Source organism: Eleutherodactylus coqui, chromosome 4 (genome assembly GCF_035609145.1).
Source record: "Eleutherodactylus coqui strain aEleCoq1 chromosome 4, aEleCoq1.hap1, whole genome shotgun sequence".
Taxonomy (NCBI): domain Eukaryota; kingdom Metazoa; phylum Chordata; class Amphibia; order Anura; family Eleutherodactylidae; genus Eleutherodactylus; species Eleutherodactylus coqui.
Window position 1 is genome coordinate 156002058 of NC_089840.1, and position 27349 is coordinate 156029406.

At 42.8% G+C, this 27349-nt stretch overlaps 1 protein-coding gene across 5 annotated transcripts in view; it reads right to left on the bottom strand.

Moving 5' to 3' along the window:
* The window catches only part of DCAF6 (DDB1 and CUL4 associated factor 6), a 992542-nt gene that overhangs the window by 276262 nt on the left and 688931 nt on the right, over positions 1 to 27349 (bottom strand). For 4 of the 5 annotated variants that reach the window (XM_066600328.1, XM_066600324.1, XM_066600329.1 and 1 more), the window contains 2 exons: positions 22216 to 22411; positions 19654 to 19695 (listed from right to left, as the gene is read on the bottom strand). In XM_066600328.1, coding sequence (XP_066456425.1) covers positions 19654 to 19695; positions 22216 to 22411 — 238 coding nt within the window. The remainder of the gene's footprint in view (positions 1 to 19653; positions 19696 to 22215; positions 22412 to 27349) is intronic. The other variant, XM_066600325.1, reaches the window with a different exon arrangement.

Sequence of the window (27349 nt, forward strand, 5' to 3'; positions counted from 1 at the left end):
GTATTAAAAACACCGGTCTGACTGGGGCATGCAGTGTGGGCTGAAGCCCACCTGCATTTAATCTGACGTTAGCTCTGCTGAGCAGGGCACTGCAATGGGATTTGTTTATGTACCGCCGGTGGGTTCCAGGGAACCACCCATGCTTTGGGTCCACACGGACTTAACATTAGGAGTTGTACCTGCCTGTGTCAACTTATAAAAAACCCCAGTCTGACTGGGGCATGCAGTGTGGGCCGAAGCCCACCTGCATTTAATCTGACGTTACCTCAGCTGTGCTGGGCAATGCAATGGGATTTATTTATGTACCGCTGGTGGCTTCCTGGGACCCACCTATGCTGTCGGTCCACACGGAGTTGTAACTACATGTGTCTACTTATAAAGAACCCCAGTCTGACTGGGGCATGCAGTGTGGGCCGAAGCCCACCTGCATTGAATCTGACGTTACCTCAGCTGTGCTGGGCACTGCAATGGGATTTGTTTATGTACCGCCGGAGGGTTACAGGGAGCCACCCATGCTGTGGGTGCACACGGAATTCCCACTGCAGAGTTGTACCTGCCTGTGACTATTTATAAAAAACCCCGGTCTGACTGGGGCATGCAGTGTGGGCCGCGGCCCACCTGTATTTAATCTGACGTTAGCTCTACTATCCGGGGCACTGCATTGGGACAAACTACAGGAGCAATACAGCACTAATGAGACGTGCACAGCTACGCTAGCATTGGAGTCCGCTGTAGGCCCGCGATTGCTGAGGGTTTGTGCAGAGGTCTATGTCCTGGGTGCAGTGAAAGTCCGCTTCCTGCCTAGGATTGCTGAAGCTGTGGGCCGAGGCCTATGTCGTGGGTGCGTTGCAAGTCTGCCATGTTTGGCCGGTCAGATCAATTTTTGGTTCATGTCTTGGGTTTCCGAGGACCCACCTATGCTGTTGGTGCAAACTTAGCTCCCATCGCGGAGTTTGACCTGTCTGGCACAAAGACACTGACTGACTTGGGTAGGGGGCAGAGCGCAGATGGCTTTCCCCTTGCAGTGTCGATTGAGCTATGCGACACCTTAACAGAATGAAAACTGTGTGGCACATGGATTCCCCATTGCTATGCCCACGTGTGCAGCTCCTGATGGAGGTGGCACAGGATTGGATTTCTCATTGCTTCTGTACAGCATTGTGGGCTATCGCCCCGCCCCTTTTAAAGAGGGTCGCTGCCTGGCCCTGCCAACCCTCTGCATTGTGTGCCTCCGATTCCTCCTCATGGCAGAGGCACTTATAAATAGACATGAGGGTGGTGTGGCTATGAGGCCAGCGTGTGGCATGAGGGCAGCTGAAGGCTGCGCAGGGACACTTTGGTATGCGCTGTGGACACTGGGTCGTGCGGGGGGGTTGGGCAGCATGTAACCCAGGAGAAGTGGCAGTGGAGTGTCATGCAGGCAGTGATTGTGCTTTGTTGGAGGTAGTGTGGTGCTTAGCTAAGGTATGCCTTGCTAATGAGGGTTTTTCAGAAGTAAAAATTGTTGGGAGGGGGGGGCACTTTTGCCGCTATTGTGGCTTAATAGTGGGACCTGGGAACTTGAGATGCAGCCCAACATGTAGCCCCTCGTCTGCTCTATCCGTTTCTGTGTCGTTCCCATCACTTTCTTGAATTTCCCAGATTTTCACATATGAAAACCTTAGCGAGCATCGGCGATATACAAAAATGCTCAAGTCGCCCATTGACTTCAATGGGGTTCGTTACTCGAAACGAACCCTCGAGCATCGCGGAAAGTTTGACTCGAGTAACGAGCACCTGAGCATTTTGGTGCTCGCTCATCTCTAGTCCAAACTCGATTATTCAATTCGAAGCACAAAAGAATTACTGTTCAAATTTCACGTACGAATTCTAAATCTCTCACTTCCCGATGACATAGAACCTTAAAATTTGGCACGAGCATTGATTATATCATAAATAGGAAAAGCTAATGTGTCCCAACTCGATTATTCAATTTTAAGCACAAAAGAATTAGCGTCCAAATTTTATGTACGGAATCTAAATCTCTCACTTCCTGATGTCATAGAAACATGAAATTTGGCACGAGCATTGATTATATCATAAATAGGAAAAGCTAATGGGTCCCAACTTAATTATTCAATTCTAGCGCAAAAGAATTAGCGTCCAAATTTTATATACGGAATCTAAATCCCTCACTTCCTGATGTCATAGAAACATGAAATTTGGTACGAGCATTGATGATGTCATAAATAGGAAAAGTTAATGGGTCCCACCTCGATTATTTAATTCTAAACGCAAAAGACTTAGCGTCCAAATTTTACATACGTAATTAGAGATGAGCAAACGTACTCGGTAAGGGCGATTTCGCAATCGAGCACCGCGATTTTCGAGTACTTCACTACTCGAGTGAAAAGTACTCGGGTGCGCCGGGGGTGAGCGGGGGTTGCAGAGGGGAGTGGGAGGGAGAGGGAGAGGGAGAGAGAGAGGGCTCCCCCTGTTCCCCGCTGCTACCCCCCGCTCCACCGCGCCCCCTCCCTACCCCCCGGTGCACCCGAGTACTTTTCACCCGAGTAGTGAAGTACTCGAAAATCGCGGTGCTCGATTGCGAAATCGCCCTTACCGAGTACGTTCGCTCATCTCTATACGGAATCTAATTCTCTCACTTCCTGATGTCGAAGAAATTTGAAATTTGGCACAAGTATTCATTATGTCATAAATAGGAAAAGCTAATAGGTCCCAACTCGATTATTCAATTGTAAGCGCAAAAGAATTACCATCCAAATTTTACGTACAGAATCTAATTCTCTCACTTCCTGATGTCATAGAACCATGAAATTTGGCACGAGCATTGATTGTGTCATAAATTGGAAAAGCTAATGGGTCCCAACTCGATTATTCATTTCTAAGCGCAAACAATTTAGCGCCCAAATTTTACATACGTAATCTAATTCTCTCACTTCCCGATGTCATAGAAACTTGAAATTTGGCACGTGCATTGATTATGCCATAAATAGGAAAAATTAATGGGTCCTAACTCGATTATTCAATTCTAAGCACAAACGAATTAGCGTCCAAATTTTACGTACGTAATCTAATTCTCTCACTTCCCGATGTCATAGAAACTTGAAATTTGGCACGGGCATTGATTGTGTGATAAATAGGAAAAGTTAATCGGTCCTAACTTGATTATTCAACTCTAAGCACAAAAGAATTAGTGTCCAAATTTCACGAATGAATTCTAAAGCTCTCGCTTCCCGATGACATAGAAACTTGAAATTTGGCACGTGCATTGATTATATCATAAATAGGAAAAGTAAATGGGTCCCAACTCGATTATTTACTTCTAAGCACAAAAGAATTAGCGTCCAAATTTTACGTACGGAATCTAATTTTCTCACTTCCTGATGTCATTTTATATTAAGGAAACATTGCCTGGTTACCTCCACATGGTGTTTCCTGGGTAACGCAAAGAATCATGCAAAATGGTGAACATATTTTTTTCCTCGGTATCTCTAAAGTAACCACGACTTCATAAAATTTTCCGTGTGAACACCAGATAAACACCAGTACCAAATTAACTCGGGTGAAGCCAGGTATATCAGCTAGTCTATATATATAATATATATATTACTCACTCACTCACTGACTCGCCACTAATTCTCCAACTTCCCGATGTTGTAGAAACATGAAATTTGGCGCAATCATAGATTCTGTGCAAAATAGAAGAAGTAAAGGAGTCCCAACTCAATAATTCAATTCTAGCGCAAAAGAACTAGCGTCCAAATTTTATGTACAGAATCTAATTCTCTCACTTTCCGTTGTCATAAAAACAGGAAATTTGGCACGAGCATTTATTATGTCATAAATAGGAACATTGATTATGTGATAAATAGGAAAAGTTAATGGGTCCTAACTCGATTATTCAATTCTAAGCACAAAAGAATTAGTGTTCAAATTTCACGTACGAATTCTAAATCTCTCACTTCCCGATGACATAGAACCATGAAATTTGACACGAGCATTGATTATATCATAAATAGGAAAAGTTATTGGGTCCTAACTCGATTATTCAATTCTAAGCGCAAAAGAATTAGCGTCCAAATTTTACGTACAGAATCTAATTCTCTCACTTCCTGTTGTCATAGAAACATGAAATTTGGCACGTGCATTGATTATGTCATAACTAGGAAAAGCTAATGTGTCCCAAGTCGATCATTCAATTTTAAGCACAAAAGAATTAGCGTCCAAATTTTATGTACGGAATCTAAATCTCTCACTTCCTGATGTCATAGAAACATAAAATTTGGTACGAGCATTGATTATATCATAAATAGGAAAAGCTAATGGGTCCCAACTTAATTATTCAATTCTAGCGCAAAAAAAATTAGCGTCGAAATTTTACGTACATAATCTACTTCTCTCAATTCCCGGTGTCATAGAAACTTGAAATTTGGCACTGGCATTGATTATGTCATAAATAGGAAAAGTTATTGGGTCCCAAATTGATTATTCAATTCTAAGCGCAAAAGACTTTGCGTTCAAATTTTACGTATGTAATCTAATTCTCTCACTTCCTGATGTCATTTTATATAAAGGAAATGCCGCATGGTTAACTCCACGTTGTTTTTTCTGGGTAACGCAAAGAACCATGCAAAATAGTGAACATATTTTTTTCCTTGGTATCTCTAAAGTAACCACAACTTCATAAGATTTTCTGTGTGAACACCAGATAAACACCAGTACCAAATTAACTCGGGCGAAGCCGGGTATATCAGCTAGCATATAATAAAAGGCTGTGCACTGAAAATTCAAAAAAGGGGGAGGAGCTACTCCGCACTGCCGATGCTGCGTGCCATGCAAGTGTCTGGATCTGCATTCCACAGGCCTGAGGAGAGCAGAGGGAGCGAGGGCAGGGCAAGCACCTCATGTGAGAAGTGAGGGGACAGGCACTGGCACAAGAGCACTGGGGGACGTTAAGCGGTCTCAGTGCGATTGCAAGCACTGACCCACTAACTCTATCCCTCCCTCATCCCCATAGCAACTGGGATGCCACAGACATGCTGCTGTGGGAGCAATAATATGAAATGAATAAAAGGTAAAATGTACAAAATAATAAATACAATAAAATAGTTCAATATAGTAAGTAGTGTTTTTTTTATTTTATGTTTCTGGGGTTTTTTTTGAAAAAAGTTATCCTTAGCCTGGTTTTTAAAAAATTAAAAAAAAACTTTTTACTAAGGAATATATATATAGAACTTGTAAAGAAAAGTAGCATGGTGGAAACATGAAAAATATCTAAAAAGATGTAAATGCAATAGGAATATGAATATGAAGGTATATGAAATTCATATAATTTGACATATTTTTTAGAAACTAATAGTGGAGAGAAGCTAAATTACTTATAACATGAACACATAAAAGAGTACTTGAAATAAAATCTTAATACACAATCACATTTTCTCTAGAACTTCATTCAACCCACTTGGTATTAGTGTATTTAAACGGAATGTCCAAAACATTTCTTTTTCCTTCAAGCATGTAAAATGACCGTCTTCAACTTTTTCTAGCAGCATAAATTTCTTTTTGGATGCATCTTTATTCTGGAATACTAGAAAAAGTCTTGATATACTGTGAGTAGTATAGTGCACACATCTCCTGCCAAACGTCCTCTTCTAGCAAAGTGACAAGTGACACACCCCTTTATCCTGACCTTTGACTTCTGACCTTTTGACCACCCCTTTGATGTGACATCTGACAGCCTTCTGGAATCTGGGGGCCCCAATCCACAATCCAGACCTGTGACGTATCAGGAGACACACTGTGAATACAGCATATATCATGATAATAATAGCCTGAATTTACGTTATGTGCCATTCAAGTTCCCTTATAAATATAAGGGTTTATGTATAGAATGTATCCCCAGCCCTAATAATGCTTTATGTATAGCCTGACACAATAAGTGTTAAAGAGATCACACATAAGATGAAATGCAAAATTTTAAAAAGCTTTATTGAGCGCACGTATGGATACAAAAACGATGTGCGATAAAAAATATGGATTATAGAGTTGTTACATAAATGAATGCATAAACAGGATCCGCTAAAAATACGGGTTATAGAATTATTATATAGATATGTATAATGATGTATAATGGTAACAGATCTATAGTTACATTTTACAATCATTTGCAAACTTAACCACGTAGGTTGAAACTATGGTAGAGTCCCCTTTTTCGGCAACAATCTGCCCTGTGTTATTCCTGGAGGTGTAGAGGTGAAAGCAGTTTTTTGTTTTGCTTTTGCTTTTACAGAAGCAGGGGTTCAAATGCCGCAACATCACAAAGTCTTTTGACTTAAATTTTTAAGAGACATCATAGCTAGAGATGAGCGAGCTTACTCGGTAAGGCAGTTACTCAAGCGAGCATCGCTCTTCTCGAGCAACTGCTTAGTTATCCGAGCAGGCTCGGGTGGGCTGTGGGGGAAAGCGGAGCAGGAGGAAGAGCAGGAGGAAGAGTGAGAGAGACCTCTCTCTTCCCCCCGTTCCGCTCCCCCCCCGCAGCCCACCAGAGCCTGCTCGGATCACTAAGCAGTTACTCGAGAAGAGCGATGCTCGCTCGAGTAACTGCCTTACCGAGTAGGCTCGCTCATCTCTAATCATAGCCTTCACAAGGCAATCCATCTTCAAACAATCTAAAAAATCACGAGTACAAGCATCTGCAGCAATATTATTTGGCACATTAGCCACCACCATAGCGTACATAAAAATGTTTTTCTCAAGAGCGTGTGACTCTGTGTTGAATCGCTGATCAGTGCAGGAAGGTTTGTCCCCAGTATTACAATATTTTTGTGCATCAGCTTGTCTTTAGCGTTCCATGTAATAATATTCCAATGATCGAGTAATTTGCTCAACAATTGCACTGCGTTTTTCTTGCACGCTTGTGGCAGGTCCCAGCATTGCATGACATCTGTTATTTCAGCATCATAGCACTCTCTATCAACAGCATGTATGCTCAGGTTTGTGTATGTTGAATCCATAACGGTAGCTTATCAATTTGATATAACTGAACTGTAGGGTCATTTATAGTTCAGAGCTAAAGTACAGACTGATGAGCTGACTGCATTAGCCATGGTAGATAGTAAGCTCCTGGCACTGCAGGGGGGCAGCATAGTGATGAATGGGCATGTCTAGTATTAATTACACATCTGCAACCATTATACATGGAAAGGTCTAAATAAAAAAGAGTGAATTAGGGGCTGTGATTGGGGGGTGGAGGATCAGTTAGTAGTTAACACTGTATGATCTTTTACAGGGAGATTTGCAAGTCATGTTAAATATACATGGGTTGTGAGATTTGGGTGATTGCTCAGAGAATTTCTCATTAATAAAATACTTTTTCTTAACAGTTAAAGTTTTATATTCACAAGAAAAGCAGCTCTTAAAAGTGAGTTTGCCTTTTTTGTGACTTATTTTATTTGCCGCACTTTGTGGTAACAGGATGTCTGAGAGAATACGGCGCAATTAGGCTCTCTTAAACAGTCTGGTGAAAGCAAAACCAGCTGTCAGAAAGTCTATTTTACGCAACGCGAGCAATGATCTAATTACAGCCATTGCTGAGATTGCTTTAAATATCTTAAAAGGTAGGATACCTTTAAAAGAGTGACAAAGAAAGATACTAAAAAAGTGGTGCTGCGCTATAAGAAGATGGGTGATAAATGACCATATAGAAAAAAGAAGCATATACTGAATCAGACTGGCGGTTTCATAGGTTCGCTCTTGGGCTTTACAATCCCAATAATTATGAGTCTGCTTGCCAACCGATAATGCAGCATACCGGGTAAATGTACTTGGTGCCTAAACATGAGCTTAACAAGCCGTAACAATGATACATATCATATGTCAGGCTGCTATTCATCACCTTAAGGATGAAATTAGCACTTTTTTACAGCGTAGTGACATACTGGATGATGTGAAAATTAAAAAAAATACACAGATGTTTTACAAAGAGCCTTGGTTCATTCTAAACAGGACGCAAAAGTGCTCGCAACTTTAAACCTTGTAACTTTGAGAGAAACCGGTCATCAGCAATTATCAAATACCGAACCTGATAACAGAAATACTGTTCATGAAATTGTAAATCATGGTAATCCCCAGTTCAAAACAAATGCAGAGCTTTTGCTAAATAATCTTTTGCAGAATGGCGATATTACATACTGAAACGGTAAAAACGATTTCATTTACAAGGGAAAGACTGTCCAAGGCTCAAAGATACTGGATTTGATCTGACATGCTATGCAGAGCCATAGCACTACCAAGAAAATTCAGCCTCTGGCTTGGCATGCAAAATTTTATGTAATTGATGGCCAAGATTAATATACCTTCTATGGTCAATGGCAACCACGACACTAGAGAAATTCTACAGGGTTTGAAAATGGACTTGAACACCACTTCTGTACACGTTACCCCGCAAAACAAAAACCGGACTTTCACCCCTACATCTCTAGGAATAACACAGGGCATTGTGTTGCCAAAAAACTTAACCTGTGTGGTTAAGTTTGTAAATGATTGTAAAAATGTAACTACATATGTTAACATTACAAATCGTTATACATATTGTGGCAAGTTGGGGTTACTTGCCCGGGATCTCCTGCTTACTTTTCCCTGCCCAGGGGTGGCATCACCGCAATGACATAAAGAAACAGGGTAAAGTCCAAATGCTGGTTTCTTCAGTGTTTAATTCAGCATAGCAGCGTATTCAGTATACATACAGTCCAGCATGTCATATACAACTTCACACTGTTGTCCGTCACAGTGCATACAGCAACACGTACTGCTTCCTTCAGTGGACCTTGCAGGAAGGTGACTTCGCCCAGACAGGCGATGAGCGAGGAGCCGACTACCCCCTGTCTGCTCCGTGCTTCCAAGTCCCTCACAGACCAGCACCAGGTCTACATAGACCTCAGGCCACACAAGATTTAATGAACCTAAGCTCCACAGGCTTAAAGGAGATGTCTCGAGGAAGCAGTTCATTTTTTTTTTTGCCCAGTCCCCCCCATTAAACACACATTACTAAGCCCCCCTGTAAATGACATTTCTAGCTGGTTCGTACTTACCGTTCCAGCGTTTCAGCAAGTTATAAAAGTTTCCTCAAGATGGCCGCCGGCTCTTTCCCAGTCGCTCGCTGCAGCCCGACGTGCGCGCTCCCGAGACGCCGCCAGCTGTGTCTCCATGGCAACCGGACGCATCGCAGCCGCCGACCAGACGCCCCGCAGCCGCCGACCAGACAGCAGGTAACCGGCGCTAGCCCCCGGCTCCCCAGCGCTAGTTCCCCCGGCGCAGCGACAGCCCCCCCCATCGCAGCGACAGCCCCCCCGGCCTAGCGCTAGTTCCCCCGGCGCAGCGACAGCCCCCCCGGCCTAGCGACAGCCCCCCCATCGCAGCGACAGCCCCCCCGGCCTAGCGCTAGTTCCCCCGGCGCAGCGACAGCCCCCCCGGCCTAGCGACAGCCCCCCCCATCGCAGCGACAGCCCCCCCGGCCTAGCGCTAGTTCCCCCGGCGCAGCGACAGCCCCCCCGGCCTAGCGACAGCCCCCCCATCACAGCGACAGCCCCCCCGGCCTAGCGCTAGTTCCCCCGGCGCAGCGACAGCCCCCCCCGGCCTAGCGACAGCCCCCCCGGCCTAGCGACAGCCCCCCCATCACAGCGACAGCCCCCCCGGCGCAGCCCCCCCCGGCGCAGCGGCAGCCCCCCCCCGGCGCAGCGGCAGCCCCCCCCGGCGCAGCGGCAGCCCCCCCCCGGCGCAGCCCGGCGCAGCGGCAGCCCCCCCCCGGCGCAGCCCGGCGCAGCGGCAGCCCCCCCCCCGACCCATCACTTACCTGGGAGGCTTCTCGGGGCTGCTGGGCTGGGCTTCTCCGCTGGGCAGCTCCAGTTTCTGCACCTTCCTCTAACAGAGGATGGTGCAGAATGGCCGCTCCAGCGCGCTCCCGAGAAGTGACAGCTCTTCTGCGCATGCGCAGAAGAGCTGTAGCGGTGAGCACACTGAAGCGGCTCGTGCTGAATGGAGAAGACCGGACTGCGCAAGCGCGTCTAAAAAAGCAAGCTGCCAGCGAATTTAGACGGAACCATGGAGACGAGGACGCTAGCAACGGAACAGGTAAGTGGAATAACTTCTGTATGGCTCATATTTAATGCACAATGTATATTACAAAGTGCATTAATATGGCCATACGGAAGTGTATAACCCCACTTGGTTTCGCGAGACCACCCCTTTAAAGGACCCTGGGTTTGTGAGGGAGGCGAAATTTAAACTGTGTAGCCGCACCCTTGCAGGTGCATGTTAACTAAATCAAACACAGTGACTGTGCTCAGAGGCCCTCTACAGGCCACTATTGCTACTGCACTGTCACAATATCTATATAATGATTCTATAACTCATATTTTTATATTTTTAGTGTATACTGTTTATGTATTCATTTATGTAATAACTCTATAATCCATATTTTTATTGCACATCGTTTTTGTATTTATACGTGCACTCAATAAAGCTTATTTAAAACTTTGTATTTTGTCTACTGTGTGATCTTTAGAATACTGATCGTGTCAGGCTATACATAAAGCCTTATTAGGGCTAAGGATACATTCTATACATAAACTCTTATACTCATAAGGGGACTTAAATGGTACATAACATTAAGTGAGGCTATTAATATAATAAAGGCTTATTATCATGAAACATGCTGTATTCCCAGTTTGTCTCATGATACGTCACAGGTCTGGAATACGAATGGGGCCCCCAGATTTTAGAAGGCTGCCAGATGACACATCAAAAAGGTGGTCAAAGGTCAGGGTAGCACGGTCGACGAAAGATGTGTACGCTATACTACTACTGTATTTTGGTTAAGCATTGCTGATATCAGATTTATGTTTATTGATCCTTGATCGTAAAGTGTTTATGGTTCTTTCTATGTATCTAAGGTTACATGGACATTCGATCATATAGATAACATAGGAAAATCCACAGTTTAGGGAATGGTTTAATTTGATGGTGCCACCATCCACAAGTATTTCTCTTTTCTTGTTGTTGATTTATTATTTACACCTTTTTACATCACATCTAAAATATTTTTTTTAATTTAATGGGACGTGTTAGGGCAGTAAATGTGTATCATTTTTGTATCATGTATCCACCTTGTGTGAATACAGCTGTCATATCATACTGTCGTCATTTTCCTTGAACAAAAGTTTGCAGATGCGCACTAAATAGTTCTAAAGACCTTGATTGTGCAGAATGTCCTGTTTGAAGAGATAAAGAAACCAGACTTGCAGTCAGGGTCAGATCAACTATAAAGCTATATCTTATTGTTTATACATTTCTGTACATTGTGGCCTGAAAGAAGTCCTTCCTATATCACTATTCTTCTTTAGGTTTATTAACCAATGATAATAAATTATAATTATTACAAGTGAGGTGTGTTCTAGCCTTGTTGCTAATGTCTTTTGTATATATACTTCTGCTTGTTACTAAAATACACAGATACCTTCCTATTACGTCCAATACGTGTGTAGTCTGCAAGTTGCTTCAAGCTCGAAGATAAACAATTAATTTGGAAACCTAAAGACATACCTTTTAGCAAATATTTATTTAGACTAACAGAACCTTTGGTCTTATGGTTAGCATAAGCCAAGGACAAGATGGGGCTAAGAGATTTTTTTAGAGTCTTGTTTCTTGACTTTAGTAAAGCATTTGACACGGTATCTTACATCAGTGTTATTGGAAAAATTACCAAATTTGGGATCGACAAGGCAACTGTTAGTTGGATTCACAACTGGCTGAGTGGTCAAAAATGGCCACAAATTAAACTGAAAGAATGTCTCAAGTGGGGTATTACATGACTTTGTCCTGGGCCAAGTGCTAGTCAACATTGTTATAAATGGTCTAGAGGAAGGAATTGAGGGGAAACTGGTCAAATTTGCCGATGATACAAAGCTAAAAGGTAAAGCTAATAATAGAAAAGAGAGAGAGAGAGGATTCAAAAAGATCTAGACAAGCTTGCATAGTGGGCGGTGATGAACAGAACGGTATTTATCAGGGAGAAATGCAAAGTTCTACATCTGGGCAAGAAAAATGAAAAAAAAAAAACATAAAAAATGGGAGGAATTAAGCCAACCAGGAGCACATGTGAAAAAGACTTGGGTATACTAATAGATCACAGACTGAACATGAGTCAACAGTGTAATGCAGCAGCAAAAAAAGGCAAACACAATTCTGGGATATATTAAGAGAAGCATAGAGTGTAGATCACGTGACGTAGTTATCCCTCTCTACTCTTCCTTAGTCAGACCTCATCTGAAATACTGTGTCCAGTTTTAGTCATCCCAGTTTTAAAAAAACATAAACAAACTGGAGCAAGTTCAGAGAAAAGTTGCCAAGATGGCGAGTGATGTGCACACCATGTCCTATGAGGAACAGTTAAAGGATCTGGGAATGTTTAGCTTGCAAAAAAGAAGGCTGAGAGGAGACTTAATAGCTGTCTACAAATATCTCAAGAGCTGTCACGGTGCAGAGAGATCAGCCTTATTCTCATTTGCACAAGGAAACACTAGAAGAAATGGGATACAACTGAAAGGGGGAGACACAGAATAGATATTGGACAGTGAGGGGGATCAATAATTGGAACAGGTTGCTACGGGAGATGGTGAGTTCTCCTTCAATGGAAGTCTTCAAACAAAGGCTGGATAGAAATCTGTCTGGGAATATTTAATGAGTCCTGCATTGAGCAGAGGGCTGGACCAGATGAACCTGGAGGTCCCTTCCAACTCTATATTTATGCAAGAGGTGAATAGGGCGAGTCCTGCAAATCCCCCACATCCCCCCCTAAGCCCAACCTAGACACAAAGCAGGGAGAAAGGAGGAAAAGAGCTGAATAGAGGAGGAAAAGAGGGGATAGTTCAATATCTCACCTCCCAGCCAGGCTCTCTCCTGTCCTGGGCCAAAGGGACTGTCAGAAATCCCACACCCTTTCCCTCCAAGACACTGCTGCCATCTAGTCGTGAAACATGAACCTACATCTGCAATCAAAATTTCTCCAGAGCTCTGCTGAGACCTAGTGGCAAAACTGGATACTGCATATACAACTCTGATAACACAGGTCTGCAAAAAAAAAATTTTTAAGAGCCGTTTTGGTTATTCCACATAATCTTTATATTTTTCAGTATGCTGAATCCGAAAATGACCTCCGTTTTGTCATAGGACATCACGTTTCCTGACAATTTAGTTATCTATGTTAAATAAGGCAATACCTAAAAATAAATGAAAATAGACTTATAAAATTAATTTTTAATTACAAATTATACATGAAAATCATTTTTGAATTGAAATAAGCTCACTAAAACATACTAAAATTGTTCCTTCTTTCCTGTGAGGCTTCACTTGGTACATTTACGCTTGTGAGTAGCATCTGGAAGCATCCAACAGTAGTCTGCTATCATTGTAATGCTCCATTTTTCTCTGGTATCTTCTTTCCATCTCTTTAACCCCTTAGTGACCAAGCCTGTTTGCGCCTTAATGACCAGGCCAAATTTTGGAAATCTGACATGTGTCACTTTAACATAGAATAGTTCCGTAAACGTTTTGCATATCCAAGTGATTCTGACATTGTTTTTTTGCTACATGTTATACTTCATTTAGGTGGTGAAAATAGTCCGATATAATTTGTGTATATATATTAAAAGTGCCAATATTGGGAAACATTTTTAAAAATTATCGTTTTTTCACATTTTCAATTGTAATATGTCAAATATGTGCAAACATACTGTACAAACTTTTGCTAAGATAAATATTTCCATCTATTTACTTTATTCTGAATGTACATTTGAAAAACTTTTATGTTTTTTTTAACCATTTAAGAGACGTACAAATTTAACATTACTTTTCAGCATTTTGAGGAACACTTTGTTTTCCTAAACCAAGCCAAGATTGCAAAGGCTCATAGGTGTCAGAATGATAGATACCCCTACAAATGACCCAATTTTAAAAACTACACCCCTTAATGTATCCACTGAGGGGTGTCATGAGTATTTTTACCCCACATTTTAAAACCAGCTTTTTTTGTACAGCACACATATAAATGAAGACTTGCACCCCAAAATGAATACCCCTGTTTGTCCTATTTTCAGAAATATACCCATTGTGGCCCTAGTCTTATGTATGGATGCACAACGGGGCCCAAAATGAAAGGAGTAATCAGTGGCTTTCAGAACATAGATTTTGCTTGAAGTCCTTTTAGGCCCCATTGCCCACTTGTAGAGTTCTTGAGTGTCAAAAACCATAGGGAACCCCAACAAATGACCCCATTTTGAAAACTAGACTCCTTAACCAATTTAATTAGGGGTGTGCTGCCCATTTTGCCGCCACAGTTTTTTATGAATTCAAGCAAAGCAAAAAGAAAAAATTGTGATTTTCATTTTTTTGGCAATTCTGTCATTTTAAAAACAGATTTTTTTGTACAGCACACATATGAATGAAGACTTGCACCCCAAAATGGATACCCCTGTTTGTCCTGTTTTCAGAAATATACCCATTGTGGCCCTAATCTAGTGTCTGGATGCACAACGGGTCCCAATGAAAGGAGTAGTCGGTGGCCTTTAGAACATAAATTTTGCTTGAAGGCCTTTTATGCCCCATAGCCCACTTGTAGAGTTCTTGAGTGGCCAAAACTATAGAGAACCCCCACAAATTACCCCATTTTGAAAACTAGACCCCTTAAAAAAATTCATCTACGGGTGTACTGTGTATTTTAACCCTACAATTTTTGAATAGATCTAAGCAAAGCAGTAGGAAAAATTACGATTTTTATTTTTTGGACAATTGTGTCAATTGAAAAACAGTTTTTTGTTTGTACAGCACACCTATAAATGACGACTTTCACCCCAAAATGGATACCCCTGTTTGTCCCGTGTTCAGAAACATACCCATTGTGGCCCTAATCTACTTACAGGACACATTGCAAGGCCTATAATGGAAGGAGCACCCGTTGGATTTCAGGGTACAACTGAATAGATTCCAGGCCTCATTGTTCACTTGTAGGGAATAAAAACTGACTCCCTAAAAATGCCCCCCCCCCCCCGCCCTTTTTGGCGTTCCCCAAATCTTAGATAAAAGTAATAATGTGAACTGTGTGGTTTTTCCGAAGACAGGGGTAATTACGGAGGCTGGTTGGGATGGGTACATGGGGCAATAAAACCGGGTATCCCCCCTCCTCTCATCCTTTTTGGGGGGTATTTTCTGACCTCAGTGGCGGGTATGGGGTGTAAAAAGTGGCGCTCCGTGAGTCTTCATAAGCTTGCTGAGGTGCGGCGATCTGAAACGGATATAGACACAGATAGAACTACTGAATTGTGATGCAACCTTTCAAAAAGGCTTATTGAAGAACCAGTTAAGAAGAAGAGAATTTTTTTATTGGAAGAAATTAAAAGCCAGCAACAAATGTGTTTCGAGGACATAGCCTCTTCCTCAGTTTGGCTAGGTTAAAGCAGAACCATAGTTGTAAAGAGGATGCTGGGTCATGCATGGGGACTTAACAGGAAAAACACCAGTGCATGAGGGTACAGAGTCAGGAAGTCAAAGAAGGTAGAATATGTTCTACCTTGAGTGGGCTCAAAGTGGGTACTAAAGTAATAAACGAAACAGGTGGACTACAATACCCAAAGAGATTAGAGAAGTATTGTTATATGATTTAGAAAAACAAACAAACAGCTAAGGGGTGCTGAGATGAATTGGGACTGTAATTGTCAACTCTATGACCTCCATTCCTTGCTGGTCATGGTCCCAGTCTCTCTGTCATCAGCAGTAGACATTGCATTCTCCTGCATCCTAGTCCTGCTGTCACTGTTGCCTGAAAGGTGCAAGTATATTCGGCCTGCCTCTTAAAGTGCCAGCATGTGCAGTCAAAATCCCAGTTCCCGGCCAATCCATACAGGTGCTATGAAGGTTGCCTGAGCAATTTGTGTTGACATTGCCCTGTTGCAATACCCATACATACATTTCCTAAAATTACAACAATTTAAAAAAAGAAATGCATACTCAAATATTTTCTGACAGCAAACACCGTGGACAGTCTAAAACTGCCACTCTGCACTACAATATATATATATAGTCAAAGATAAATCACGTGCCTAGAAGAAGTTGCCGTTTTGCTGCAGATCTTGGCATGCAGTTCCATCTCAATCTTGTCACCGGAGGCCCTAAAAGTGATTCCCCCCTTTGCCTATAAAATGTTCCTTATGTGTACTGACCTCTTCTTCAGCTTGTGTAGAGCTTGTTGACCACTAGATGCCTCTACAATGCAGAGAAAAAATTTCACCCCGTTACCAGAGTTTGAGAGGGGGCACATTATTGGGATGTGAGTAGCTGAATGGTCATATCAATGAATTGTCTCCCATCTGGTCTGTTCTGACCAAAATATTAGGAGGTGTTGGGGTTAGTGGATGTGTGAGGGCACATAAGGTGACCGGGCTCAGGATGCCCCCTACAGACCACCAGTAGAGAGGAACCTCTGATCGTCTCACAAGCACCAGCAACTCCACATATTGCGTTGTCTGCCATCCAGATACAGGGAGCGCCATCATTACTCCCCTGTGTCTGTGGCAACCATTTTCAGTTGCTTGGCTGTAGAATATTTAATCTCACAGCGTCCATGTTTTTCTGTGTTTGACACCCACCATCGTCTCCGTTTGCATTGGTGCCTTGTATGGTGAAACTGGACTGCTGTGGAGTGGAGCCAGGTTGACTTCAGCGATGAATCCGAATTTAGTTTGGGCACAGACAATGGCTGTCTGGACGCTCGGGACGAGCGCCTTCATTCCGCCTAGGGATAGGCACAGTGCTATTTTTCTATATTGTAGTTTGCTGTATATGTTTCCTCAACCTACTTCAGTGTAGTACTGTAGCATGGCACAGACAGCAGATAAAAGTTTTTTACTTTAAATTACTGTGAACAGCAAGCAGCCAGCCAAACAGGTTGATAGATGGTCAGACAACAAACAAGCAGACAGTTGGTTAGACAAGTAGGCAGGCAAATAATTATGCAGACAGGTGAACAGACAAAGCGCAATAACATAAACAAAAAAATGCTTTTGCCCTGCCCAAAACAAGCTTATATATAGCTATGTCAAAAAAACTGAAAAGTTATGGCTCTTGAAAGACCCGGATGAAAAAACAAAAACTTGAAAAACAGCCGCTACTTAGGCCTCATGTCCACGGGCAAAATTGAATTGCGGAATCTGCTTGGATCACCCGCGTGGATAATTCTCAGTTCAATATGCCCATAGACATGCATTGGGCATCCGCAGGTAATTAAATACCTGCGGATGTCATTTTATCCCAGCGTGCAAGATAAAAATCCCAGCATGCTCCATTTTCTGTGGTTTTCCCGCATGGACAGTTTCCATGGCTTCCACTGAAGTCAATGGAAGCTGTCTGCTCTGTGGCACAGACGCTGCTGACACTGTGTCCATGCGCGGATCCAAGGGAAAGCAAGACTTTAAAAAAGAGAAGGAAAGCACGGTACATGCGTGCGGCGCGCCGCCGATGTACTGAGCACATTCAACGTACAGGAGAAAGAAGATCTGACTGCGACGTATGAGACCTGCCCCGCGTCTGGACAGGTGAGTAAATGTATTTTTTGGTGTCATGTCTGAGGGCACAGCTTGAACCCGCTGCGGGATTCTGCACTGGGAAACCATGCAAGCCTTAGGCCCCCTGTCCATGGCCGAGACGGAATATCGCTAGAGAGATTCCGCCGTGGGGGAGGAGCAGGGAGTACTGATAGGTCTCTGTGATGAGCCTGTCTATTAGATAGGCTCACAGCGGAGAATCGTGGCAATCTCAGTATGCCGCCATTTAAATCCCGCGAGCGGAGAATTGCAATGATTCTCCACTCATGGACGCCAGAGCTGTAGTTTACATAGTAACCCTATGGAAAGCTTTACAGATCCGTGGGCGATTTATCGCAAGCAGATCATCGCCCGTGGACAGGCAGCCTTAATGCATTTGCCTCTAAATAAATAGTTTATAGTTAAACCCAGAACATATTTATAAACATTTTTTGGTATTTGTACTTATTTAAATAAATATGTCTATCCCCAAATGTTTCAGAATTAATGTTCAAATAGTTATAAAGAAAACCATAAAGCAGATGTAGCGCACATGATGGTTTGCAAGAAACATTAAAAAAAAAAAGAGATGTATAATTACAGGTTTCTACTCACATAACAGGGTGGAGAAGACTGTATGTTATAGCTCACCCCCTGGAATCTGGAGTAGGCATATAGTGTAGTTGACCAATTAATTCCAATTCTCCAGAAAAACCGAAGTTAAATTTATTATGGAGTAATGAAGCCCACTGTGTTTCTGGGAGCGCAAATAATATTTCCTATCAGAAACTAATAAAAGAATCATAGAATGGTAGAGATAGAAGGGACATTCTGGGTCATCTGGTCCAATCCCCTGCTCAATGCAGGATCACTTAATCATCCCAGACAGATGTCTGTCCAACCTCTGAAGACTTCCATTAAAGGAGCACTCACCACCTCCTTTGGCAATCTGTTCCACTCATTGATCCCCCTCACTGTCTAATATCTAATTTGTGTCTCCTACCTTTCAGTTTCATCCCATTGCTTCTAGTCTTTTCATCTGCAAATGAGAATAGGACTTTGCATTTCTCCTTATTAAATACCAATCTGTTAGTCACCACACACTGTTTAAGCTTTTCCACATCTTTTTTAATCCTCTCTCTCTCTTCTTTAGTGTTAGCTATTAGACTTCCATATATAGGTTTTCCACTGTCATTAAAACACTAGTGTCTGGCATGATGCATCACCCAGAAGTGGGGCAAAGACCTGTTCATAAATAGTCATTCACTCCACAGCTAAAACACAATTTTCACTCCACGCCAGGACTCTATGCAAATACACACAAGATCAGAGCTCTCATGCAGATATACCTCTTGTGTCATTGCGATTCTCCACTCGCAGCGGGCAATTCGCAGCATATCTATTAGACGTCGCAACGCCCCTGGACAGCCGGCCATACAGTACATTTCCCTTTGCTTGTCACTATGGGACACCATCATGAGCACCATCTCTTTAATTTTTTTTTCTTTTTGTAAGGCTGCTACTGTACCACCTACTGACTGATGAGGAAGCAGCTCATTTAGATGGATTTATGGCTGGTATTCCCTGGGAAAACTGGATATTCCCTGACACAGTGCTACTCATTTATTTATCAGCATCCCTGTGAATAATTGTGTGGCATCACAGAATGCCACACAACTGGAGGGTCCACATCTATTTTATATTTGGCAAATCTAGTTTGGCGCCATTGAGAGTTTTTAAATTGTCTTTTTTCATGTAACCTGTAAGAGGTTAAATAGATAAAAGGCTGTATTTGTCTGTAAAATGGGAGAGCAATTAAGAGATTATGGTTAGTTTCAGTATGTTAATTAATTAAAGATAGTCAAGTAAGTTACAGACAAAAATATAATAAAAATAGAGAAACAAATATTGTAAAACAGTATCAGTTTTGTTTCAAATTTTTAGTTTTTATTTTTGTTATGCTTTCAAAAACTCGTGCAGCAAACTTGTTAGTTGAGCCTAACCAGTCAAAATGCATATAGTTTACCTTGTTAATCTATCACTTATTGATGGCCCTCCGAAACTTAATCTGTCAAGATGAGAAGGCACAATTTACTGAAATCATAAAAAATTTGAATTTCGCAATTTAAGTGTTCTTCATTATCAGTATCACTAAAGATTGTAGTTGACCACACTGTGTTATATTTAGAGGTGCTTGTCTGTAGGTTAGGCCATCAATGACAAGATCAGGGATACAATGAGCCGTATAGAGACCTTAAAGCCTTCTTTTATAGAAGAATCCATGATATTACATTAAGCATCATTACCAACAGCCATGTGTTTGGTCAGATATGCATTATAATTAGGTTATCATATATTTCCTAAGCTAGCAAGCTGTGCTGCAACTTAATTGCTGAGAATGATTCTGTAAAAAGGGGTTGTGCAAGTTGGCACTCCCTGTCCACATGCCCCATTATGGCATATTAACACCCCAGAGCAGGGCGTACCCACTTGGTATCCTCCTCTATGACCACTTCTGGCAGACCTTGTGCCCCCCTGTTGCTACAGGACAGCCAAGTAACTGGCTAATCTTGAACAACTACATTTTCAAATGTTTCAAAGTCCATAGCTTCTCCTAGCAAAATCAGATGACTGTCAGGGGTGCTGACAGCGGGGCCAGGAGAGAATAGCGGACTTGCCCCAGACTCCACATTCAGGGAGGGGTTGCACATTTTGGCCCCCTTTAAGCCTCCTGCACAATGCTCTGTGCCATGAAGGAGTCACAAGACAAGTACAATTACTTTTCCCATCACTCTCTGGTTGGGACAGACAGTTGCTTACTGTATGTGTCTATTGTGAGAAACTGGTAAAACCTCCTTCACCTTTTGCATCTGCTCTCGGTTTACCATCATGCTCATATGGTGAGCATTATTTTTTATTTGTGGGCGAATAATTGTGATTTGTTTTCTTTTTTTGTTTTAGTTCAGACGCCAGTGCCTTTGGGCACAATTTGTAGTCGTGAGTGGTAAGGTTCTAAATAATACACAGAGTCAAATATTTTGCTTAACCTGTTGTAAACATGACGTTATTATTCAATAAGGCAGGGAGATGAGGTAATTTTCTTCAACGCATATAGTGAATAAAAAATTATATACAATTTACATTAAAGATGCTTGTGTCTAACACATTCATATCCTGGGAGCTTACTCTAAATTTCTTCTCTCCATACCTCTTCATATTTACATCTCTTTATTTCTTTATCACCCTGTCTTCATATTTAAATGTCTTTTATTTTTCCTCTACTCACTGTCAAAGCTGACTCTCCTCTGTTATTACTCACTGTTTCTTTGCTTTATCTCATGTTTCTCCCTGTTTCTCTGCTTTCTCTCTTCCTTCTCTTGTTTCTCTCCTTCTCTTGCGCCTCCTTGTTCTGCTCTCTCTGTCAGTTCTTTCTCACTGGCCTCTCTTCTCTCTGCTGTCCACTTCACTCTGACACTTCTTCTTTATCTTACTTGATCTTAACTGGCTCATCTCTTCTGCCTCCTGCCACTATTGTCTGGATATTTATCACCTCTGTCACCTGACCCAACTGTCTGCAGCCAATCACAACCTATTTGGTTGCTAGGCTACCTGCATCATCTGAGTCTCTATGCATTTTGTCTATGTTGTGCAGCTGGATAAAAACGACTTAACTGGTTGTTAGGTTACCTGCATCAGCTGTGTCAAATGACTCAGATTAACCTCCTAGGGCCGGTTATTATATTACTGGTCCTCATAGCTAAACAATGCTATGTAGTGCCTTTTTTTTCAGGCCACTAAACTTACAATGAGCAAAAATGAAACCTTACCACTAGAGCCAACACTATGGAGCATATTTACTATGCACGAGCTTCTCAGCACTGAGGCCCCCAGTGATAAATGTACACAGTAGCATAACCACTTTATGCAGACACAACAATACACCAAATCCTGACGCCCCATCTATATCTGCCAATACAGACTCCTCCATTAGGGTGCATTCCTACAAGCGTATATATGCTGCATATTTGCACACACTTTTTTTGTGTGCGTAATTCTCGTGAATAGAACACATTGATTTCAATGGGGGTTATTCATGGTTGTGAATTTTTGCAGTGTATTTCAATTGTTTAAAAAAAAAGAAATCCTGCCATGCCCTATCTTTGTGCATTTTTTATGAGCTGAAATACTGTATTAAGTATATGGAGCGCATAAATATGCTACGCTAAGACACACACACTTGCGTAGTTACTCTGCATTTTTACACAGCATATTTACAAGACCAAAACCTGTAATACGCCCCTGTGAGTGCACCCTAACAGTGAATGCTACAGTGTGCCAGTAACAGGTACAACAGATCTGGTCACAGCGCCTCCTGGTAAAGCCACTAACTGCACTGCCCCTATTTATGGAAGACTGTTCCCTACTAATACTCACTGTATGTAGTCACCCCTCAGGCGGCTTCTCTGGTAGAAAATGCAGCACATAGAAGATGCATCTGAATGTCATCTTGTCTCACATGCATCTTTCTGGGAAGAATGGATGGAGCTGCCATCACATTACGGAAGATTACCACCGACTTTAGACTCACCTGTTCTGTGACTGCGTTCTTGGTGGTAACCGGACTGTGTCCTCATCACTGTCTACTTCATGGTGCTCAGAAGATGCAGAATGAGGTTCTCTTTGCAACAGACTTTGAGAAGATTCAGCACACACATCTGTATCTGAGGTTGCCTTTGGGTTGACATTAGTCCTGTTGTCTTGAGCGGTTTCACACTGCTCTGCAGCTAAAGAGAAGGAGAAAAGAATAATTCAAATGCAATTCCTGCTCCCTAATTTAAAATGAGTGCTCCAGCCTAAATATTGCACAACCAAGGGCGGATTAGCCATTGACCCCACTAAGACGGATGTGTCCTGGGTCCTGTCGCAGAGGCGGACATGTGCATCCAAATCAGGTATACAGGGGGTAAGGGAACAGGCACGGCAGTTGGACCCCCATGAGGTAGATATTTTTGAGTGTAATAAAATTTAAAAAAAATTACTATACTCGTTTGTCGTTCCCCCAGCTGCTGTAGTCAGTGGTGCTTCGTTCGGGCCCCTGCAGACTTCCAGGTTGTGCAGTCCTGTAACAAACACACACGATCGTTACAACATTTCCCGATCTCACCAACGGTAAGGCCAGGGACTGACTGTAGTGATCACGTGTGTTTGTCACATCATGACTGCACAATCAGGAAGTCAGTGAAAGATCCAAACAAAACTGCACAAACTACAGTTTTGTCCAGGAGAGCAACAGAGGTGAGTATAGTCTTTTTTTTTTATTGTCTTACATAAGGATTAGAGATGAGCGAACGTACTCGTCCGAGCTTGATATTCGTGCGAATATTAGGGTGTTCGGGATGCTCGTTACTCGTAACGAGTACCACGCGGTGTTCCGGTTACTTTCAGTTTCCTCTCTGAGACGTTAGCGCGCTTTTCTGGCCAATTGAAAGACAGGGAAGGCATTACAACTTCCCCCTGTGACGTTCAAGCCCTATACCACCCCCCTGCTGTGAGTGGCTGGGGCGATCAGATGTCACCCGAGTATAAAAGTCGGCCCCTCCCGCGGCTCGCCACACATGCCTTGTGAGTTAGCTGAGGGAAAGTACTATCGTGCTGGTGCTGCTGTAGGGAGAGCGTTAGGAGTCAGTGTAGGCTTCAAGAACCCCAACGGTCCTTCTCAGGGCCACATCTACCTGTGTGCAGGCTGCTGCTAGCAGTGGTTTTTTTTTTTGTTTTCTCAAAATCGGCAGTGCAGAGCATTGCACCCGGCATTAGGGACAGAAGTGGTGTATAGGCAGGGAGAGTGTTAGGAGTGAGTGTAACCTTCAAGAACCTCAACGGTCCTTTCTAGGGCCAAATTTAACCGTGTGCAGTACTGTGCTGGCTGCTGTTAGCAGTGTTGCATTTTTTTTTTTTCTAAAAATCGTCTGTGCAGAGCATTGCACCCTCTATTGATACTACAGGGACAGAATTGTGTAGGCAGGGCCACAACACAGTTATTGTTCATTGAATATACACAGTGGGTCCTTCCCTTTGCTAAAAAGGACAAAAAATTATATTTGGCCAGCCTATGTCAGTCCTAAGGTCTCCGTGTACGTGTGTGCTGCGTGGACAACGTACAAAAATCAGACGCAACCAGCTACGGTTGAGTGCAGCCTTGCGCCATTGTCTTTCCTGACTGGCAAATACCTGCTCTGCTAGAGTTAATAACTCTGCTACACTAAAGTTGTGTGTCACTTTTTCAGGGCCACACTACAGTTCTAAAAGTTATTGTTCATTGAATATACGCAGTGGGTCCTTCCCTTTGCTAAAAAGGACAAAAAATTATATTTGGCCAGCCTGTGTCAGTCCTAAGGTCTCCGTGTACGTGTGTGCTGCGTGGACAACGTACAAAAATCAGACGCAACCAGCTACGGTTGAGTGCAGCCTTGCGCCATTGTCTTTCCTGACTGGCAAATACCTGCTCTGCTAGAGTTAATAACTCTGCTACACTATAGTTGTGTGACACTTTTTGAGGGCCACACCACAGATATTAAACTTCTTGTTCATTGAATATACGCAGTGGGTGCTTCCCTTTGCAAAAAAGGAAAAGAAATTATATTTGGCCTGCCTGTGTCAGTCCTAAGGTCTCCGTGTACGTGTGTGCTGCGTGGACAACGTACAAAAATCAGACGCAACCAGCTACGGTTTACTGCAGGCTTGCGCCATTGTCTTTCCTGACTGGCAAATACCTGCTCTGCTAGAGTTAATAACTCTGCTACACTATAGTTGTGTGACACTTTTTGAGGGCCACACCACAGATATTAAACTTCTTGTTCATTGAATATACGCAGTGGGTGCTTCCCTTTGCAAAAAAGGAAAAGAAATTATATTTGGCCTGCCTGTGTCAGTCCTAAGGTCTCCGTGTACGTGTGTGCTGCGTGGACAACGTACAAAAATCAGACGCAACCAGCTACGGTTTACTGCAGGCTTGCGCCATTGTCTTTCCTGACTGGCAAATACCTGCTCTGCTAGAGTTAATAACTCTGCTACACTAAAGTTGTGTGTCACTTTTTCAGGGCCACACTACAGTTCTAAAAGTTATTGTTCATTGAATATACGCAGTGGGTCCTTCCCTTTGCTAAAAAGGACAAAAAATTATATTTGGCCAGCCTGTGTCAGTCCTAAGGTCTCCGTGTACGTGTGTGCTGCGTGGACAACGTACAAAAATCAGACGCAACCAGCTACGGTTGAGTGCAGCCTTGCGCCATTGTCTTTCCTGACTGGCAAATACCTGCTCTGCTAGAGTTAATAACTCTGCTACACTATAGTTGTGTGACACTTTTTGAGGGCCACACCACAGATATTAAACTTATTGTTCATTGAATATACGCAGTGGGTGCTTCCCTTTGCAAAAAAGGAAAAGAAATTATATTTGGCCTGCCTGTGTCAGTCCTAAGGTCTCCGTGTACGTGTGTGCTGCGTGGACAACGTACAAAAATCAGACGCAACCAGCTACGGTTTACTGCAGGCTTGCGCCATTGTCTTTCCTGACTGGCAAATACCTGCTCTGCTAGAGTTAATAACTCTGCTACACTATAGTTGTGTGACACTTTTTGAGGGCCACACCACAGATATTAAACTTCTTGTTCATTGAATATACGCAGTGGGTGCTTCCCTTTGCAAAAAAGGAAAAGAAATTATATTTGGCCTGCCTGTGTCAGTCCTAAGGTCTCCGTGTACGTGTGCTGCGTGGACAACGTACAAAAATCAGACGCAACCAGCTACGGTTTACTGCAGGCTTGCGCCATTGTCTTTCCTGACTGGCAAATACCTGCTCTGCTAGAGTTAATAACTCTGCTACACTAAAGTTGTGTGTCACTTTTTCAGGGCCACACTACAGTTCTAAAAGTTATTGTTCATTGAATATACGCAGTGGGTCCTTCCCTTTGCTAAAAAGGACAAAAAATTATATTTGGCCAGCCTGTGTCAGTCCTAAGGTCTCCGTGTACGTGTGTGCTGCGTGGACAACGTACAAAAATCAGACGCAACCAGCTACGGTTGAGTGCAGCCTTGCGCCATTGTCTTTCCTGACTGGCAAATACCTGCTCTGCTAGAGTTAATAACTCTGCTACACTAAAGTTGTGTGTCACTTTTTCAGGGCCACACTACAGTTCTAAAAGTTATTGTTCATTGAATATACGCAGTGGGTCCTTCCCTTTGCTAAAAAGGACAAAAAATTATATTTGGCCAGCCTGTGTCAGTCCTAAGGTCTCCGTGTACGTGTGTGCTGCGTGGACAACGTACAAAAATCAGACGCAACCAGCTACGGTTGAGTGCAGCCTTGCGCCATTGTCTTTCCTGACTGGCAAATACCTGCTCTGCTAGAGTTAATAACTCTGCTACACTATAGTTGTGTGACACTTTTTGAGGGCCACACCACAGATATTAAACTTCTTGTTCATTGAATATACGCAGTGGGTGCTTCCCTTTGCAAAAAAGGAAAAGAAATTATATTTGGCCTGCCTGTGTCAGTCCTAAGGTCTCCGTGTACGTGTGTGCTGCATGGACAACGTACAAAAATCAGACGCAACCAGCTACGGTTTACTGCAGGCTTGCGCCATTGTCTTTCCTGACTGGCAAATACCTGCTCTGCTAGAGTTAATAACTCTGCTACACTAGAGTTGTGTGACACTTTTTGAGGGCCACACCACAGATATTAAACTTCTTGTTCATTGAATATACGCAGTGGGTGCTTCCCTTTCCAAAAAAGGAAAAGAAATTATATTTGGCCTGCCTGTGTCAGTCCTAAGGTCTCCGTGTACGTGTGTGCTGCGTGGACAACGTACAAAAATCAGACGCAACCAGCTACGGTTTACTGCAGGCTTGCGCCATTGTCTTTCCTGACTGGCAAATACCTGCTCTGCTAGAGTTAATAACTCTGCTACACTAAAGTTGTGTGTCACTTTTTCAGGGCCACACTACAGTTCTAAAAGTTATTGTTCATTGAATATACGCAGTGGGTCCTTCCCTTTGCTAAAAAGGACAAAAAATTATATTTGGCCAGCCTGTGTCAGTCCTAAGGTCTCCGTGTACGTGTGTGCTGCGTGGACAACGTACAAAAATCAGACGCAACCAGCTACGGTTTACTGCAGGCTTGCGCCATTGTCTTTCCTGACTGGCTAATACCTGCTCTGCTAGAGTTAATAACTCTACTACACTATAGTTGTGTGACACTTTTTGAGGGCCACACCACAGATATTAAACTTCTTGTTCATTGAATATACGCAGTGGGTGCTTCCCTTTGCAAAAAAGGAAAAGAAATTATATTTGGCCTGCCTGTGTCAGTCCTAAGGTCTCCGTGTACGTGTGTGCTGCGTGGACAACGTACAAAAATCAGACGCAACCAGCTACGGTTTACTGCAGGCTTGCGCCATTGTCTTTCCTGACTGGCAAATACCTGCTCTGCTAGAGTTAATAACTCTGCTACACTATAGTTGTGTGACACTTTTTGAGGGCCACACCACAGATATTAAACTTCTTGCTCATTGAATATACGCAGTGGGGTCTTCCCTTTGCTAAAAAGGAAAAGAAATTATATTTGGCCTGCAGGCTTGCGCCAATTTATTTCCTGCCTGGGAAATCAAATCACTGGTAATACAGCATGCTGAGGGGTAGGGGTAAGCCTAGAGGACGTGGACGTG